The 21,074-nt window shown below is 33.3% G+C and overlaps 1 protein-coding gene across 1 annotated transcript in view; it reads left to right on the top strand.

Moving 5' to 3' along the window:
- Nucleotides 1-4,395: 4,395 nt before the first annotated feature.
- LOC111640758 (contactin-associated protein-like 5) overlaps nucleotides 4,396-21,074 on the top strand; it is a 30,281-nt gene continuing 13,602 nt past the window's right edge. Inside the window, exons 1-4 of the mRNA XM_023386809.1 lie at nucleotides 4,396-4,519; nucleotides 9,804-9,913; nucleotides 15,064-15,294; nucleotides 20,101-20,273. Of these exons, the coding sequence (XP_023242577.1) occupies nucleotides 4,440-4,519; nucleotides 9,804-9,913; nucleotides 15,064-15,294; nucleotides 20,101-20,273 (594 nt within the window). The 5' untranslated portion in view covers nucleotides 4,396-4,439. The remainder of the gene's footprint in view (nucleotides 4,520-9,803; nucleotides 9,914-15,063; nucleotides 15,295-20,100; nucleotides 20,274-21,074) is intronic.

Raw genomic sequence — 21,074 nt, 5'->3', positions numbered from 1 at the left:
ATAATTTATATATAATACTAAACAGACGATAGCAAACTCAATTTAGCCGCTCCGTAGCGTGGCGCAGGGTCGGAGGAAAGTAGTTCGGCTGCTCATCCACTATTGGTCCAGACTCTATCAATCTTGTCGCGAAACGACGTTATAGGAGGTACGTTATACGAAAGTTGCTACAATTTTTTCGCTACGTTATAGGAATTGTCGTTATAGGAACGTACGTTATAGGGGGGTCGACTGTATGTGTTTTGTATGTGTCCTTAACATGGGAGAGGAGGAAATCCCAGAGAGAGCAGAAACAAGGCTCAATGTGGATAAAGGGTTATAATGATTGGAAGTCAAAGACCATGAAGTGAAGGGCGTCCTGGATATTAAGTTCCTTGAAGCGACTTATTAATTCCAAAGAGTTAGCAATGGAGTGTGGATTTGGAAGGAGGCAGTCCATGATGAAGGTCTTGATCTTCTTTTCAAGTTGTATGATAGGTGATGACTCTTTGTTCATAATAGGACATTGTTGGTTGCCAGATTTGTGGCAAAGGCATAGATACATGGGGTGGCTGGGGCAGTGACAACGGCATGGCGGAGTTGGAATATATTTGTCAGGGGAGTGTTGGTGAGCTGAACAACTCTAGCCTGTAACTTACTAAGGTAGTTATTGGGGGTAACAGAGCATCTAGTGTCCTGGATACAGAAGTAATAATAAATAGTCATAAATGAATTGCAAACCAATAGAAAGCAGTGGCGTGCCATGACATTTGTTGATAGGGAAGCTGTGTTTCTGTAAGAAGCCGACATCCAGAGGCAATCAGTCAATTGCATGTCAGTGATGGTCTAGGGTCCATTCATATCGTTTATTCGATAAGCCAGTAAAAACCGTAGACTTTTCTAAGTGTATTTTTAATATCACAATTACATTTTGAATCGCTAGCCACGATATAAGGGCTACAATTAAAAATAAAATAATAAAAACTTACTTGGTGAAATAAAATGTGTGGTGGATGTACTGGTACATACCTGGTACAAAATATTCTACAATTGTATGAATATACTTTTAAAGAAAATTATAATTAAATATAGCTTTGTAAAGAAACGTACATAAAAATATAAAATATTCTTTACTTTTTAAATCTTAAAACAATGCACTTAGTCAAATAGCTCCCTACGAGTGGCTAATGGATGGAATCGAAGACGGTTGCAGAGCGTGCATACACGCGGACTGCCAAATCCCCAGGGTGCCGATACCGGTCAATGTCAAATACCTCTTTTGTCGCATCACTAGTATATCTCAAAGGACGCGACAGGGCTGTTGTAGATTTTAAACGTTTCTCACCATAGCTGTAAAAATCTAAATATGTTAAACTTAAAAGTCATTTGTTTTCTAACAAGTTCATTTTAGGACCAAGTGTCTTCAGAAATTTCCAAAATTTACAACTTTTCGGTCACTCTCGTTGAATTGGAAAAATTTCTGTCTTTATTACATTAATAATAGGAAGAAATCAGTCTCCACTGTACTTGGCTAGAGATGGTTCGGTTAAGCTTTTGTTTAAGTAAAATTTCAGCTCTCATCAGGGTTTTGTTCATATCCCCAATTCCCTAATCACTTAATTATTTTCAAACAAACATTTTCAGCCTGTGAATCAGGCTAAAAATGTTTGTTTGAAATAAATTATATTTCTCGGCAAGGATAAGGTGTTAGTTATATGTATAGTGATTTGCTGAGTACTTTATGATATTACAAACTGTACACTTGACACAACATTACATATTTAAGTCATATATGCTACATTTCTTATAAACTGTTTTTAACTCAACAGATCACAAAATTAAAGTAGAGAAATTGCAATAGGAATGTTCAAACCCAAAGATAAGCTTAAAGATCTACAGTACACTTATTTTCTAAAAATTCTTGTCATGCCCTTACAGTATGTTCAAAATAAAAGGTATTGTTTTAACCAAAGTAAGTTTTGAAGAAAAGGTCAATTTAGTATGAATTTTCTAAGAATTCTTATAATTCATATCCATTGTTCCCAAAGGTAATTATCATAATTCATAACAATAGCCTAAGTTTGATTATAATATGTGGATTATTTTTAATTAATTTTATAGGGTATTTTGGGACCAACTGATTATGGTAACAATAGCCAATTGATAACTATATCTATGATTATAATAACAGGATTCCACTATTTAAAAAAATATATATAAATATATATATTTTTTAAAAAAAACCTTATTTGTACTATTAATTATTTTATCACTGTAATAAACAGCAGCTTTGTGATGAAAGATCAAATTTCTGATGTTTAAAAGTCTATGGTATGAATTTTCAATATGGCATTGTCATGTGTTATTTTTGGTTCTCTAATATATTTATTATTTAGAAAAAAATAATTTGAAAAAACCTTGAGTTGTTCCAACATTAGTGGATACAACACTACATAAGTGATTGAAGTCAACAAAAGAAAAGGAAACATTGAACTAAGGACAGTCAAATTAAATTCTGGAATAATATAAAGAGATTTTTTAGGCTCCTTACATAAATGAATTTTTTCCTAAATAAAGTGAAATGTTATTTCTTAATAAATTATTTTTGAGCATGGTTGAGTTTATAATATTTTACTAAAAAATTTATGAAGATGTGAAATAATAGCCTGATTACTAAAGATCATCAACAATTATTATTAATACATCAGGCTCGGTGATGTTTATATATGAAATTGCAACACCATGAAGGAATACACTTAGCCATGTGAAAACTGTAGGACCATTAGAAGCGAAGGGAATATGCAAATTATTAAGTTTTCCTATACATTGGCCATGTGGTACCCAGTTTTGGGCTATAAAGACTAGCAGTTAGCTTGGGCCATAAATGCTATTAGCAACTGTTTGTGGCAACCAAACTTTTGAAGAAGCATCAAAAATGCCTTGGAGACAACAGTAAGCTGAATACTAGTTAACAGTTTGAGAACAAGATCTTATCCTGGAGCTGCACAACCTCAGTTTGTAGATGTTGTGCTCAACATACATTGCCATGTATGTTGGGCACAACGTAAGTATCATCCATCAATGTGTGGCATAATGGATGGATGCAAGAACATCTGTGAACATGCCAAAGAGAAAGCAGATTTTATCAGCGCATGGCAGAGCACACAGACTGGCAGATTTGCTGAACCACCCATCAGATCCTGTTCACCAAGGCATATGATATCTAAAGCCACTTGTTGCTGTCAATGGGTGTGTCCACCCAAGACAATTGCAACAGGTTGCATGAAGTCAGGCTGCATGCATGCAATCAGCAACGGGGATGCCATTAACCATATGACACGGGGCTGCTTGTTGGCTTGGTGGTGTTGTCATTGCAAGTGGACCACTGAATGGCATCATGTATTGTTTATGGATGAATCCGACTTCTGTCTGTGGAGTAATGATGGCCTTGGATGGGTATGTTGATATCCTGGGGAAAGCTATGTGCCAGCCCTTTTTACTGAGTGTCACACTGGGCATCATGTTCAATCAGTGGCTAGCCCTGGTGCACATTTTTAGTACTCTGACAGTGGACCAGTATGTCACACGAATTGTGGTGCCTGTGGTTTAGCCACTGATGTAGGCCACACCCAACACAGTATTCTAGCAAGACTTTGCCTGACTGCACTTTGCATGGGGAACTCACCATTCTGAATGGAATTCACATCCTTTCCTGGCCAGCAGCTTTGCTGGATCTCTCCTTCATCAAACACCTGTAAGACCTTGTCCGATGTGACGTGCACAGGGAACCATTGCTATACATCATAGATGGTATACCTATACATAGATGGTATACATATGCACACAGTGGATGCAGCTTGCCAAGGAATACTTCAGGCAATCATTAATTGTCTCATCTTGCCTTATAGCATCCTGTATAGCTGGGGCTGTATTTGTTATTGAATAAACAAGTGTCAGTTGCATATCTTTGTTCTTTTAATGATTTGCAAATCTCTGTCTGTCTGGTTGTTTAGTTATGGCAATGCAACACTTGGGCGATTTGCCTAGGAGGGGATGCCTTCTGGGAGGACATTTTAAGGAAACTAGCCCCTGTTTAGGCATTACAGACATGGAGAAAACCCAGAAAACTCCATGTGGCCAGCCCGTCCAAGCAAGGCACGAACCCACAACTGAACTCCCAGTGTTCAGGGTACAAAGACCACTTGGCCACTGGTGGGCCTTTTTTATGTCACCTTACCAGTTTGCAATGTACATATGACTGCATGCATTCCTTTGTGGTGTTGCAATTTAATTTTTGAGGAGTGTATTTCCATATACAATAACAAATAAAATTACATATTTTTATAACAATAACTACAGTATATTGAGTTTTTTAAATTTTTATTTCTTATTTTAAACTTTTTGTTTTTTAGGTTAGGATTCATAATAGTATCATTGAGTTAAATGTTCAGTTTGGTTCAATGCCAGTTTTACAAGTTATTGGGAATGAAATTCTTAACGATAATCAATGGCATCAAATTTCTGTATCCCTAGAAAAAAAGTAAGATTTCTCATTGATTCTATCTAATTTTTAATTTTTAAAAACGTTTAATATTAAAATTTATACAGGGTGGCCCATTTCAATCAGTCCACTGGAATAACTGGGAAAATACACATTCCACATAAAAAACATTGAAGCAAAAATGTTAGACTTTAAGGGTCCACAGAATGGGAATATCAGTTTTATTATAGATGGCACTACAATTGGTGAAAATGGGATAAACTTCATTTTTAAAAACAGGAACCCATACTTTTATTACATATTATGATCCTATATGGAAAAACAAACTTTTATCTGAAACATTTTTTCAAAAGATGCACTTACCAGATAACTCATACTTCAAAACAAAAACCTTTAAAATGCAGCCTTTTTATTTGTATTTCAAACGTTTTCGGCCATTTTGGTCTTTTCAGGAACAGAAAAATCGAATGATTCTACTTTTACTTTCTATAACAAACTTTCTTTTGGAACATTTAAACGTTTGAATTTTCTTATCTAGCGTGCATGCTCGTACAAAATGAAAAACAATTTGTCTACTGTAAGTCCCTTTTTTTGTACTAAAATTATCATATTATTAGCTCACTCTCCACGTTGCTGAGACTTTACTCGACTCTTTGTAGTTTATCACTAATCCTTCCTGGTTTGTCTTATGTATTTGTCATGCTTCAATGTATTTTAGGTGTCTCTTGTCCTGGATCTTTTGTATTATTTTTGCTCTTTTCCAATCTACTATGACTCCTGTTGGATCTGCTATAACATGCATTGCTAGTGTTGTTACTGGCTGCTCATTCTGTATGTTCCTTTTATGCTCTTTTAGCCTTTCTTTCAATGACCTCCCTGTGGCTCCGATGTAGTACAGCTCTTTTTGTCATCTTTAGTCTTGTACCGGTATTCTATAAACTCCTGGTATCAGGTTCTGGTCTATGTCTTGCTTGTCTGTACACAGCATTTGGTATATTGTTGGATTCCTTTTAAAAATTATCTTTTTGTTTGTTGCTGCTCCTATTTCTTTGTAAATTTTGCTTAGGGGTGCCATGTATTCCAACATAGTGTATTCTTCACTTCTTTCTTGCTCATAACCTTTGTTATCATGTATTCTTGTTTTGTTAATAATGGCCTTTATCGTATTCTGGCTGACACCACACTGCCTAGCTCAGGGGTGGCCAACAGTTTTTGCCCCCAGGCCGAATTGGAAAGAAAACTTTTTCCACGGGCCGAACCAGAGGCTGCTCTAGGAAGATTTTGAGGTAGTGAGAGATCTCGTTGTGGTATCACCCTGTAGAGACTGAATTGTGGATAGAGATTACAGATACATTATTCACATTATCGTGGTTTATCAACACCCTATGCTGTATTTATGAGATTTGTAATGGAGGGTTAACTCTAAACGTGCAGTGAGTTGGTGACATTTTTTTTTTTTTTTTAGTAGGCATCAGAATTTTTCATCAAGCTATTCGGACTTCCAAACCTAATATTGAAAGATTTATCACGGGTTACATAAATTCATTAGATGGGCCAGATCTGGCCCACGAGCCGTATGTTGGCCATGCCTGGCCTAGCTAGTTCTTTGATGTGATCTAATTTTCTAATTCTGTCTTGAGGTTTGTTGCAGTGCATATATGCTCTCTTTATAATAAGCACCCAGAACAATGCTATTTTATAGCTTGCGGGGTTGTGGGAGGTCCATGATATTAACAGTGGGTTATAAGTCGGCTTTCTGTAAACTTTTGTAGTGGTTTCTCCTTCATTCTCTACTTCTATTGCTATGTCTAGGAAATGTGCAGTTTTATTGTTCTCTTGCTCTGGTTCAAGCTCTAGGCCGAATTGGTTGGAATTAGTGTCTCTGATAAAGTGTTGAATGTCTGAATTTTCTTCTCAGATAATCAAGGTGTTGTCAACATATCGTGCATATATACTAGCATGTGTACTGCGTATTTCGGTAAAATTACTTTCTCTAAAGACCTTAGGACCATCTAGCATAATGCACCTGAAACAGCACTTCCCATTGCCACTCCTATGTGTTGTGTGTAAGATCAAACTAAAGCCATGCTTTTGCCATCTAAGAGACTTTCTAATGAGCAAGATTGGAAATTCAGAAAACATGAAAAAACAGATACTGGAATTGACACATCTTGTTACATATTCATCGATCTTTAACTTTAATGGAATAACTTACAGTAGCTTTTCTCTTTATGGTGTCATCATCAGGAAGGCATTTGCCTGAAAGATGTTGTTTAAGGAGACAAAGCAAATGGAAATCACTAGGAACAAGATTGGGACTTTAGGGAGAATCTCCAGGACTTCCTATTTCAACTTTCTTAGAGTCTCTTTAGTCCTAATGAACAATATAAGAATGTGCATTGTCATGCAACAATGACAGGTCTTTTATAAAAAGTCTTTATGCCAAATGGCAGCACAAAGTTTTTTTTGAGAATGTTGGTGTAGTATTTGGCCATTGTGATCTTTTTCTCAGTCTAGAATACAGTAAGCTGTACGCTTTGGCAATTCCAGAGGACTGTTTCCAGCCAAAGGTGTTATTTTAAACTTTTTGCTCACTGGTGACACAGAATACTTCATTGCATTGATGCATGCTTTTATCTCAGGTTCATAATAATTATCTAGCACTTACCACCAGTGACAATCCAGGCTAACATGTTTTTCCCTTTATCCTAGTAGTGCATGAGATGTGGCAATGTCAGCCCATTCTCTGGCTTTTGTCTTGTGGTTTCATCTCGCACAGCACCCATCATGAACAGATTTTTCAATAACCTAATCTTTCATGAATAATGTCATAGACATAATCCTTGTGAACAAGAAATGGCAGTAGTTATGACATCAATTCATACCCTTCTATTTGTACAGATAAAGTTCTCAACTTGCTTAGTGTTCATTTTTTGATACTTATCTGACTTTCAGAGAATTTCTGTACTCAATTGTGGAAAGCTTGCCATGACAGGCAATTTTCGTGATAGTAGGATGGAGAAATCACTGCATTCTGCGTTATATGTGCGTTTTATTACAAGTACTTTCAACAAATTTATATTCATCATCGCCAGGCAAATACAGAAAATTAATAAGAATGAATAGAAATATTTTGAGGAAAAAGAACAGAACACATTATTCAAATTAAAACATTTGATAACACCATTAAGTACAAGCAACAAATATTCAAACGTGTTCAAAATTGAACGAGCAGTGAAATACGTAATATGCAAAGCCGCGCATGCATGGATGCAGGCCCACATCATAAATATGATGGAGGATAAGGATAGTTATTTAACATCCTCCAGGTGTTCCACAAGGTGGCTAGCAAGCATTCTTGTTGTGGCCCCAATGTACTTTGTGTTTATTCCCATTGCAAGATTCTCCAGTGGTACAGAATATCAGGAGTCTATGCTGTACCACTGGAGAATCTTGCAACAGGAATAAACACAAAGTACATTGAGTACTCAACAAGAATGCCTAGCCGCCTTGCAGAACACCAGGAGGATGTTGTGAACGGAAGGCACGCCACAGAACTTACAAAAAAGGTGCTTACACAAGGTTACAACTCGCTATGGTCCCAAGCAATTATGCTCAAGTGCTGCAAAAATCGAAAACTCGTTTTTATATGGGAGTCCCTTCTTACTACAACCTTAGACATAGGCAACACTCCTACTCCTGACCTGCCCAGTGTATTGGTCATGCTGTATAAGCAGTTAAACAACTATCCTTATCCTCCATCATATTTATAACATGGTCCTGCATCCACACATGTGCCGCTTTGCATATTACATATCTCACTATTCATTCAATTTTGAACACATTTGAATATTTGTTGATTGTTTTTAATGGTGTTATCAAATGTTTTAATTTAAATAATGTGTGTTCTGTCTTCTTCCTCAGAATATTTCTGTTTGTTCTTATTAATTTTTTGTATTCACCTGATGACAATGAATATAAATTCATTGAAAGTACTTGCGATGAAACACATGTATAATGCTGAACTCAGTGATTTCTTCGTCCTACTATACAATATTTGGCATAAATATCAATCTATAGAATATTAATTTACATGGGTTGCAGTTGTTTGTAGATATTCTTTGTTGCCATCCCTTTGACCCAGAAAAATCATACAACAGTGCACTGCTCAATAATGGTACTTTTGTTAAGAGGTATCACAATCATGCAATATCTGCTGTTGCTTTTCCTTTTTGCACATGTCAGCAATCTTGCAACACCTGGATAATTGTGCAGTCTAATAGTGATAACTTCTGGCACTTAATCGAAAAATATGTATTGCTAACATCATTTGTAACTTACTGAATGTCTCTCTTGTAAAAAAAGTCATTAGAAAACTATTATTATTTGGCAGAATCATTCTTTTTCTTCAAGTAATGAACTGATACAAAACATTGTACTCCAGCTTGAGGTCATCTTAAATTTATTGGATACATTTTTCATTTTAATTAAATCTTTAATAGAATGCTTAATTAACATTTTGCTCATCAAAGTTTTCTCCTATGGTAAATTGGGAAATATTGAATAAATTTATTATTCAATATAAATATTGAATAAATAAATTTATGACCCAAGCTGGGATGAGTTTCTGTATCAGTTCATTATTTGAAGAATAGAATGATTCTGCCAAATAATAATAATATCCTAATGATCTTTTAGTATTCCTCCTCTTCTCCTTTCCTTTCCTCAATGAACTTTACAGATAACAACAGACTTGTGCATGTGCAGCGTGGTACCAATATAAAAGTTAAATGCTCATAACTTCTGATAAGTGTGTTTTGATAAAAGGTTTCAGATAAAACTTTGTTTGTTTTTATGTAGAATCATAATACGCAATAAAAAGTAGGGATTCCATTTAAGAAAACAAAGATGACCTTAAATCAATGGACATAAAAGCTTAGATACCAGCAAAATTTGACTTACTATTCTCACAAACATTTTCATTCATATTAACATGGACATGTGAATAGTAAGTCAAATTTTGCTGGTATCTTTTCAGGCTTTTGTATCTATTGATTTAATACATTTTAACCAGCATTCAGCTATTGTCAAAAGTTGATCTTATTTTCACTGAGTGTAGCACTATCTACAACAAAAGAGATAGTCTCCATCCTGTGGTTTCCTTGAACTCTAACAGTTTTGGTTCAATGATTTTTTTGTAGGGTACATAGTTTTTGAGTAATTTAGTGGATTTATTTAAAATGGACCACTCTGTATATTATATAAATTTTAAATATTGCACATTAATCACATTGTATACATTAGATTATGTTAATTTTTTTAGTATAATGAAATTGAAGGTGAACCAAAAGAGTATTACTACTCATCAATATTTATCTGAAGTGGAATTATATGAACCTTTCACTTTTGGTTCAAATTCTCAAGGTCATACAGGTAATATTTTTTAAGTGTTATGTTGAGAATATTAAATTACATAATTATTTAAGTCAAGAAAAGAGAATAATATAAACTTTAAGTATTAGTTTTATCCCTGATAAATATCTCAAAAGTAGATATTGTTTTTTCTTGACCACTTAATCCTACTCAGCCTCTTATGCAAAATATTAGATACATCCAACACACCTTATTGCTGAGAAACATATATTTATTACACCAAACTAACGTTTTCGGCTCCATTTATGGGCCATCTTCAGGTTTACTGTTGTTCGATTCTAATATACAACCGAACACGTTCAAAATTAAACCAAATTAGAACATGCGTTTAAATTTAACCAATAGAATAAGCATAACCAAACTAAAACAATAAATAAAATACCAAACTAACAGAAAAATGAAAAATGAAAAATAAAAATATAAAAAATAAAATACGGTGTTAAGCCGCAAACAATAAGGAACAATTCCTAATACATTAACCCAGATATCTATTGGGTCACTGTAGACGCATTATTACTCGTGTTACTTCTTACTATATATTTCCAGGATGACGGTAATACCGTCGCATCTTTATAATTTAAACATCTGTCAGCCAAACTCGCTCTGTAAATTTCACATTTCTCAGTTATGGATGACAACGTTGGCGAGCGTACTTTTGTAAGAATTTTGGCATCCTCCCATTTAACAATCGAACCATCCGCTTGCGCCATTTTGGATAATGCTGTTGTACACTTGTTTTTTGCGACATCGTATCGGTGCTCCTTAATTCTCACCCTAAGGTTTCTATTAGTGACCCCAACATAGTCCTTATCGATTCCCAACTGGTCATTTTTGTAGGGAATTGCATAAACTCCTGCCTGTTCGTTATCATCAATTCTTTCTTTGTCATTTCTAATCAACCTATACACTGTGGGGGCCCTTTTATATATTATACTGGCGTTTTTGTGCCTCGCTATTTGCTTCATAATCGGGAAGAGACATTTATTATAGGTAAACCTTGCGAAGTTACCCCCAGCTTCCGGTTTCTTCTTAGAGCTGCTCTTAGGTTTTACGTACGCTTCTATTAAACGTTCTATAGATCTTACTCCAAACCCTAACTCCTTTGCAACTTTTTTGATCCTACACAACTCATTCATGGTGTCTATTACATTTGAGCAATAGAGAAACGCTCTTCTGATTAGCGCTCTAAATGCGGACAGCTTATAAACCGTTGGGTCATTAGAATTTGCCGGAATATACATAGGATCATGCGTGGGCTTAATGTAGATCTTCGTACATAAAGCTCCATTCTTAAATTCAATGCTGACGTCCAGGAAGTGCAGCTCCTTGTTACTAATTTGCTCCAGGTTAAGTTTTAAGCCATGTTGGTTAGAGTTCACTTGGCATAAGAATCGTTTTATCATTGCGTCATTCTTCCAAATAATTAGAACATCATCTACATATCTTTTGTACATGATTATGTACTCATTATAGTTGATAAGCGTCATGCTTTCTAATTTTTTCAGCACCAACTCACAGAGTAGGCCAGACATCGGGCTGCCCATCGGGACTCCCCTTAACTGCTTATAAACTTTACCTTGGAAAATGAAAAACGACTGAAAGCATATCAGATCAACCATTATCTCTAAATCTTTCTTGTGTTCGTATGCTTTTGGTTGTAACTCACATAACAGGTTCACTAATTCCTGAAAACACGAGGTAAGATTTATTGATGGAAACATACTTTCGAAATCCATAACTGTCCCAATCTCATTGTCCATTAACGACAGATCCTGCAGGTCTTTAACCAAACTAAACGGGTCCTTTGTAACAAATTGGTAGTTTTCAATTAGTTGTGTTAAATGCCTATGCATACGTTTTTCCAGAATGTATGTTGGTCCTTTACACTTCTCTACTACCGGTCTGATCTCTTTACTGTTTTTATGTGTCTTTGCGAACCCAAACAACCTAGGTACACTTGGGCAGGTGATGTGGGCTCCTTTTAGGAAAGGGAATAACGATGCTATGGGCGATTTTTCCAATCTTCTTAGTTTTCTGTCAACTCTTTCAACAATGCCTCGGTCTACCTCTTCACACTCCGTTTTCTTTATATAGTCATCCAGGGCTTCAATGTACCTTTGTTTCTTCATTAGGACCAAATGTTTACTCTTATCTGCCCTAGTGACCACTATATCATTGTGATTCAACCATTTTTTAGCTTGGTTGATGCTCAATTCTTTACCTTGCCTCATAGAGTGTTTTTCAGTTTTGAATGCCGTCTTCCATCTGTAATAGTCCTTATCAACCTCACACATACCTACGATTCCTCTTTCTACTTCCGCTACTACGCCCCTCCAGTTCCTAGTGTTGTCAGGAGCATAATTAGGACCTTTTTCCAGAACTTGTTTGACACATTGCGGGAGTTGAATCTGATCCCATAATATATACGGGGTTGGCTTCAAAATGCTCTTAAGCTTGGACGGCTGCTTTTTCGAAATCCACAGCAGTTTCTTCATGTATTTCTTCTTTAAACTAATGCTTAACCGGTCCGTTAACCCAACTACTCTTAAATTGATACTCGCCAAGATATCTGGGTTCTTTTCGAATATGTCATCTTCCAGGTCCACTATTTCTTTAATGGTTCTGTACTTTAAATTCTTTACTCGTTTAATTGAATTATTTAAGCATAGCAGTTTTACTCTTTCCCGTATTGATATACATTCATTAGGTAACTTAATTCTAAAAATGGACATTGGATAAACTTTTCTTACTCGACATTCTTTCAAGAATTGTAATCTGGAGTTCATCTTCACAATTTTTACTGCTAGTTTTCTATAACTTCTATATAGACAGGCCGGTGACGCCATAATTAACCACTTAATCCGACTCAGCCTCTTATGCAAAATATTAGATACATCCAACACACCTTATTGCTGAGAAACATATATTTATTACACCAAACTAACGTTTTCGGCTCCATTTATGGGCCATCTTCAGGTTTACTGTTGTTCGATTCTAATATACAACCGAACACGTTCAAAATTAAACCAAATTAGAACATGCGTTTAAATTTAACCAATAGAATAAGCATAACCAAACTAAAACAATAAATAAAATACCAAACTAACAGAAAAATGAAAAATAAAAAATAAAAATATAAAAAATAAAATACGGTGTTAAGCCGCAAACAATAAGGAACAATTCCTAATACATTAACCCAGATATCTATTGAGTCACTGTAGACGCATTATTACTCGTGTTACTTCTTACTATATATTTCCAGGATGACGGTAATACCGTCGCATCTTTATAATTTAAACATCTGTCAGCCAAACTCGCTCTGTAAATTTCACATTTCTCAGTTATGGATGACAACGTTGGCGAGCGTACTTTTGTAAGAATTTTGGCATCCTCCCATTTAACAATCGAACCATCCGCTTGCGCCATTTTGGATAATGCTGTTGTACACTTGTTTTTTGCGACATCGTATCGGTGCTCCTTAATTCTCACCCTAAGGTTTCTATTAGTGACCCCAACATAGTCCTTATCGATTCCCAACTGGTCATTTTTGTAGGGAATTGCATAAACTCCTGCCTGTTCGTTATCATCAATTCTTTCTTTGTCATTTCTAATCAACCTATACACTGTGGGGGCCCTTTTATATATTATACTGGCGTTTTTGTGCCTCGCTATTTGCTTCATAATCGGGAAGAGACATTTATTATAGGTAAACCTTGCGAAGTTACCCCCAGCTTATATATGTTTCTCAGCAATAAGGTGTGTTGGATGTATCTAATATTTTGCATAAGAGGCTGAGTAGGATTAAGTGGTTAATTATGGCGTCACCGGCCTGTCTATATAGAAGTTATAGAAAACTAGCAGTAATAAGAAACCGGAAGCTGGGGGTAACTTCGCAAGGTTTACCTATAATAAATGTCTCTTCCCGATTATGAAGCAAATAGCGAGGCACAAAAACGCCAGTATAATATATAAAAGGGCCCCCACAGTGTATAGGTTGATTAGAAATGACAAAGAAAGAATTGATGATAACGAACAGGCAGGAGTTTATGCAATTCCCTACAAAAATGACCAGTTGGGAATCGATAAGGACTATGTTGGGGTCACTAATAGAAACCTTAGGGTGAGAATTAAGGAGCACCGATACGATGTCGCAAAAAACAAGTGTACAACAGCATTATCCAAAATGGCGCAAGCGGATGGTTCGATTGTTAAATGGGAGGATGCCAAAATTCTTACAAAAGTACGCTCGCCAACGTTGTCATCCATAACTGAGAAATGTGAAATTTACAGAGCGAGTTTGGCTGACAGATGTTTAAATTATAAAGATGCGACGGTATTACCGTCATCCTGGAAATATATAGTAAGAAGTAACACGAGTAATAATGCGTCTACAGTGACCCAATAGATATCTGGGTTAATGTATTAGGAATTGTTCCTTATTGTTTGCGGCTTAACACCGTATTTTATTTTTTATATTTTTATTTTTTATTTTTCATTTTTCTGTTAGTTTGGTATTTTATTTATTGTTTTAGTTTGGTTATGCTTATTCTATTGGTTAAATTTAAACGCATGTTCTAATTTGGTTTAATTTTGAACGTGTTCGGTTGTATATTAGAATCGAACAACAGTAAACCTGAAGATGGCCCATAAATGGAGCCGAAAACGTTAGTTTGGTGTAATAAATATATGTTTCTCAGCAATAAGGTGTGTTGGATGTATCTAATGTTTTTTCTTGATTCTAAGAAGCATTATGATTTTGAAGTTGAATTTAAAGATTTTTTATACAGGGAAAAATGTTTAAATAATGTTTATTTTGTAAGGATTTTGAATTCTAAAAAGACTTTAATTTAAAGACTCTCTATCAGCAAAGCTCATTTAAACTGATTCACATGAACATTAGGCATTTTAACCAAAAACATACGTTATTGGTGCATAAATGCATCATGTGATCTGTTTCTTTATTGTTATTTTAGACTGTAAATATTAGAAATTGATAATTTTAAGCTAGATCTCTATTTTGGAAAAGTTAAAATGTGCATCTTTGAATCAAGAGAATGTGGTAAATAAATTTATTAAATAGATATTCTATTTTTTATATTATTAAATTTTAAGTGATCATCTTTTTTTAACACACAATTCTTTTCATGCAGGTTTTGTTGGATGTATACGTAATGTTCACATTAATAAAAGATACTTAGATAGTCGTATGTTATTAAATAGCACTACAACAAGTAGAAAAGTGTATTTAGATAATTGTCAACTAGTCAATCCCTGCAGAAATCCAAATGTTTGTGAACATGGTGGAGCCTGTTTTCTGGCTGATGGAAAAATATCATGTAATTGTAGTAATACTGGTTATACTGGGAAAACATGCCACTTCTGTAAGTAAATCTAATTTATTAGCCATATTATCATATTAGTTTTACTATAGCTGGAATTATTAACAAAATGACTTACAAACAACCTTGCACACTTTCCAGCTGTGTAGCATTTTTTCTTCTATACCAAATTATACATTAAATCAGTGGTTCCCAAAGTGTGCACCGTGGCTCCCTCACAGGGATGCTACAAAATATAAAATTTTCACAATTATACTTCCATTTTCAATTCAATGTGATAAGATGTGAAATCTAGCAGACCTGGTGCAAACCTTAAGTGTTTTATGGTACCAAACAAAAACTTTTATCAAGTTATCACTTGTAGTAACAGAATACAAAGCTTTAGGTCTGGATATCTCAAGATGTCATTTTTGCTACATATCAGGTTCTTGCATGCATTCACAGAATTAGAATATATGCATTAAATTTCTGTTTGATTTGGAAAGTCTGAAGAAATTTTATGAACAAATCCAAAAAACATTTGTTGAAAACAAAGGATTTGGTACTGGAATGAAAGGTTGGTTATTTGAAATGAGTTATTCTCCAGCTGGTTTCAACAATTTGAACTTATGACAATGCATGTTTTTCATTTGAAATTTGTAATGCTTGTTAAAAGATTCATCAGTAACAGAGATAAAAATTTTAATTTATCAATTAATTTGGAACTTTTTAAATGTTTTTCTTTCGAGGTTAATTAATAAGTAAATTTTTTACATGTTAGATGATACCACAACTCCAAACAAGGAATTTGATGGCTGTTATTATGGTAGATTGATGATGATTACTAATAATCATTGAAAATCTTGAATTCAGAATGTCTCAAGTTCCTTTAACCATCAATTCTATGTAAATCAAATGTATTATTGTGTTAATTAAATATTTACATTTCTTAGAATTTAGAACAATTTACAATTTGTACTGCTGAAAATAAGAGGTAAATTCTGAAAACATTGTTGAAAAATTTCTGGACTTTTTGGTGAAGATTTGGGTTCATGATTAAAGGATGAAAACATTACAGACAACTTGCATTTGAGATGTTGGGAGTCCTGGATGTACAGTACATGTTGCATATGTACATTTTGCCTGGCACCACACTTGTAACATTTCCATTCCATTTTAACTTCACCTGATACATTAGAGTAACCAAACTTTAAAAAAATACTTACACTGTATCTCTTCATTAGGTGAACCACTTAAAGTTTACATTTTGTAGACTTTAAGTGGTTCACCTAATGAAGAGATACAGTGTAAGTAAATTTTAGAACAGAATAAAACAAATTTGATAATTAAAAAAAAAAATTACCCACAGCATTTAGTTTTATTGACCATTGTATAGCATCACTTCTATCATAAAACATACATTTTTATTTAGTCAGTACAATGATACAATGATCAATTGTTTTAATATACTTAAAATTCTCTTGCTTCAAAAGGTATGTTTTGAAGAACTCTTTTCCAAAATCTTGGATCAACCCAGTCACTTGTTACAAAATTGAGCTTCAAGTGATTTGTATTGCTTTCATGTGGTTAAGAGTTAAAAATTGGACTATTAAGACAAGTTATCACGATATTCTATCTTTGGCCACAAACTATGATCCTCTAGAACAAATTCGAGTCATCATCGTACAGATCAATTCCACTATACAGTGGTACCTCAGGATACGAACGCCCCGGCATACGAAATTTTCAGGATACGACACAAAATTCGAACATATTTTTGCTCCACGATACGAACAAAAACTCACCATAAAACATTACATTAGTTCTCAGTGCCATTTTTTATTCACTTCTCTTCGTTGGTCTCAGTCTGCATGTTTGCTTTGTCATGGAAGGATTTTGCTTGATAAAGGAAATTTTGAGGTATTATCAGAAAGTGACTGATTTTATTGAAAAGAAATATCCCGAAAAGGTTCACACTGGCCGTATTGCTGCTCGGAGTAATGACATTTGCCTAAGTCATTTTAGAAACATTTTAAAAAGTAGGCAAAGCCAAACCCCTCTTTGGATAGATATTTTACCAAGCGACCTCTATCCAGTGAAAGTGCTGGTGGAAGTGAAGGAAAGAAAGCAAAAAGAGTGAATAAAAATTAAAAAAATAATAAAAAATAAAACAACACTAATTTTTTTATCTTTTCTAAGTTATTTTTAAGTTATTGTTACATTTTGTTATGTAAGTTAAGTTTTAGTACCATTTCCCTTCTCCCTCTCTTCCGCCACCAAATTAAAACCTCCACCGTCGTCTATCCTCAAAGATAAAGTGCAAATAAAACTACATTTTTTTTTAATCAATTATTATTCTATTACGATTATTTATACAATAAATTGCCAAACAATCACCTAAATATCGGGCTATTATATGGCTAATTAAATGATTAGAATAAAGTAATTTGTCATTAGAGGTAGGCGTTAGGCACCATCTCTTAAGTAAATTAATAATTAAAATTAAATAAATAAATTATTAAATTAATTTTAGAACCTTCTGGAATAAAAGAACTGGTCCGGGACGGGGCTTGAACCCGCAACCTCCTCTTGCCGTGCAGTGCGCTTGCCAGTTACGCCACCCAGACCCCGAGCGAGTCTTCGCTTCCAGAAGTATATTAGATTGGATATAACCTTATTTGGTTAAATACATCACTGACTGGGGACGACTTCATCGCCCACAACCCCAATGGCACTCAGCCAACTAACGTAACACCTGGCGAGGTATATATATATATATATATATATATATATATATATATATATATATATATATATATATATATATATATATATATATATATATATATATATATATATATATATATATATATATATANGTGGGTTCAAGCCCCGTCCCGGGCCAGTTCTTTTATTCCAGAAGGTTCTAAAATTAATTTAATAATTTATTTATTTAATTTTAATTATTAATTTACTTAAGAGATGGCACCTAACGCCTACCTCTAATGACAAATTACTTTATTCTAATCATTTAATTAGCCATATAATAGCCCGATATTTAGGCGATCGTTTGGCAATTTATTATATATACTATTCGGGCTTTGGGTTGTTGTTGATTATTTATACATTTACAACTACAAAACGCATTTTTCAGTGTTTTCCTTACTATAGTTTTTTTTTTTTAATGTATTACTTAGCTTTAATTTGAGTGTGTTTTTCGTGTTGGAATGAATTATTTGATTTTACGTGTAATCGTATGGGGAAAAATGTTCACCTTACGACATTTTCATGATACGATCTCAGTGTCGGAACGGATTAATTTCGTATCCTGAGTTACCACTGTACTTTAAAATTTTACTTCTGTACCAGTCAGTGTCTTGACTAGTAAGAGTTGTTAAATAACCTATTTAAAAAATCCAGCAGTGCACTGTGTAACTTTCCTGCTGTTATGAGATCTAAATTAAAAAGTGAATTTTATATCATTAAACATAAATAAATTTGCATGTGGCACCATTAATGAAATTTTGTTATTAAAAACCTTTTATATTTTTAGTTATTATAAAATGGAAAAAGGCTTAATTTTGAGGGGAGAGATGAATTTTATAAAAAATTGTAAATGTTAATAATGAGTAAAATCTTCATTAAGTCCCTTAGAACCTACTTGAGATATGATTTACAATCTCCTTGACCTTTAACTACAAAAATTTAATATCATTGCTCTCTCTAGTATAGTGATTTTCAACCTGTGTGCCATGGGAGGATTGTAGCTGTGCTGCAAAAAGTTTTGAAGGTTATTAAACAAATTATTTTCGAAAGAAGTTCAAAGAACAATAAGTGTACATGTCAAAATTAAAACCTCTTTACCTTGATTATACAAGTTTTTTGTTGTTATAATAAATATATGTATACATAATGTAGTAGAAATATATATTCATAAGCAAAATTATATGTGCATAACACTGGGTTAGTTCATTTAAAATGAAATTTTCTTTTAATCAAAAATGTATCTATAATTGCCCATGTTCGGTTCAAATTATTTTAACTTAGAAATAGCGGAACGTTGGACAGGTTCATAAAGGCAATTATCATGTCACTTTTAAATGCAAATTAAGACTTAATGTTAATTGCTTTTCTTATGTAAATGAAAATTATTAATTTAAATAACTATTGTTGTAATCTGCTGCTATTTTAAGGATGAACAATACTGTTTTATTTAATTCACAAAAATATAGACAAAAAGAATTAGGTTAAGTGGCAAGTGTAATGTGATGATAGAATGTTTTTAAACAAAACTTTAAATCGTGATTTATCCCAAGGAAATTTTTGCTGTGGAAATTTAATTATAGGTTCAAGTCTGCTGTGAGATGAAAAAAGTTGAAAACACTGCTCTAATATAAAAATCTCCTGCAAAATATCAGAAATTTTTGACAAAATTCATGGGAATTAAGCTTTAAATTGGGTGACAAAAATCAAGCCCACTACACACAAACACATCCATACATAAAAAAAAATTCTCAAATTTTTTTTTGCATATCTCAATGTTTCAAGGTCCTGAGTCTAAAACTATAAAATGTTTCCATACTTTTTCTCTGTTATATATAACAGAGCCAGGAAAGTGAAATGCATATTTTGCCATCTACACGTGATAAACGTTCAGAAGCAAGCCAATGCATCTCCACAAACAGAACTGCACATATATGGTACAGGAGATGGAATGATGATAATTTGGTTATGTGAGATGATGTTCTTGCAAGTTCTCTATTTCATGAATTGGCATTTATTATTTTATTTAGATTAATAAAAAATATAATGTTACTTGCAATTTACTCTTTAGTGTTAATTTACATATTATTATGACTACATTTTCAGCAATTAACCGACGTTCGTGTGAAGAGCTATATCTTCTTGGTTATAGAAAATCTGGAGTATACACTATAGATATTGATAAAAATGGACCTTTTCCACCCAGTAATGTTAAATGCAATATGGATGATGATAAAAATATAATTACAGAAATTGAAAATAATGTTATGACAGAAATGGTATGATTATTTTTATGATACTTTTTAATTTCAATTTTGTTAAAGTTTTACTAATTTTAAGAGATAATGTACTTTAAATTTATTTATGTACTTAAATATACTATATGATAGTTATATACTGTATTAATTACAATATTTGAATTATATTATGTTTTTATACAAATTAATATATAATTAAATATATTTAATTCTTGACTTTCATCTCAGTTATTTAATTCATTATTCATTAATATGTTGGTCAACCTGAAGAAAATTGACACATCCCAAAAAAATTGTGTGTCTTTTATTTTTAAATAGAACATGTTTTTTTCAGATGTGTTACTTTAGACTTTTTGAGATAGTATCACCTGTCATATTAAAGAAAAAAACCTATATGTGGCTCAAATTACATTATGGATAACATTAATTGAATATCGTAAAAAATTACATTTTTGAGTTATCACTTTTCTTCTGGATAAGCAATATGAAATAGTAGTAATGATAATATAGTAATATTGACATACATCAAAAAATGAATGTAAAACTGTCTTCTACTGTTATAACTGCTAAAATGAAAACAAGTGGCATCAATATTGTTTATTTAAGATAATGTGAATATTTTTGATATTTACATTGTGTTCCAAGCACTTGAAGAATATAAATAGAATAAGCACTTAATAGCTTTTGAATTTCTACATTCTTAACATTTTAGAAAGTATTTGTAATTATACCTTGAAATACATAACTTGTGTTTCTTATTTTTATTTTAGCAGTTATAACACTATAAGACAGTTTAATACTGGTTTTTAATATTACTTTTCA

The sequence above is a fragment of the Centruroides sculpturatus genome, unplaced genomic scaffold (genome assembly GCF_000671375.1).
Source record: "Centruroides sculpturatus isolate CEXI.00-Female unplaced genomic scaffold, Cexi_2.0 scaffold1477, whole genome shotgun sequence".
Lineage (NCBI taxonomy): Eukaryota > Metazoa > Arthropoda > Arachnida > Scorpiones > Buthidae > Centruroides > Centruroides sculpturatus.
This window is presented reverse-complemented; position numbering and strand designations above follow the sequence as displayed.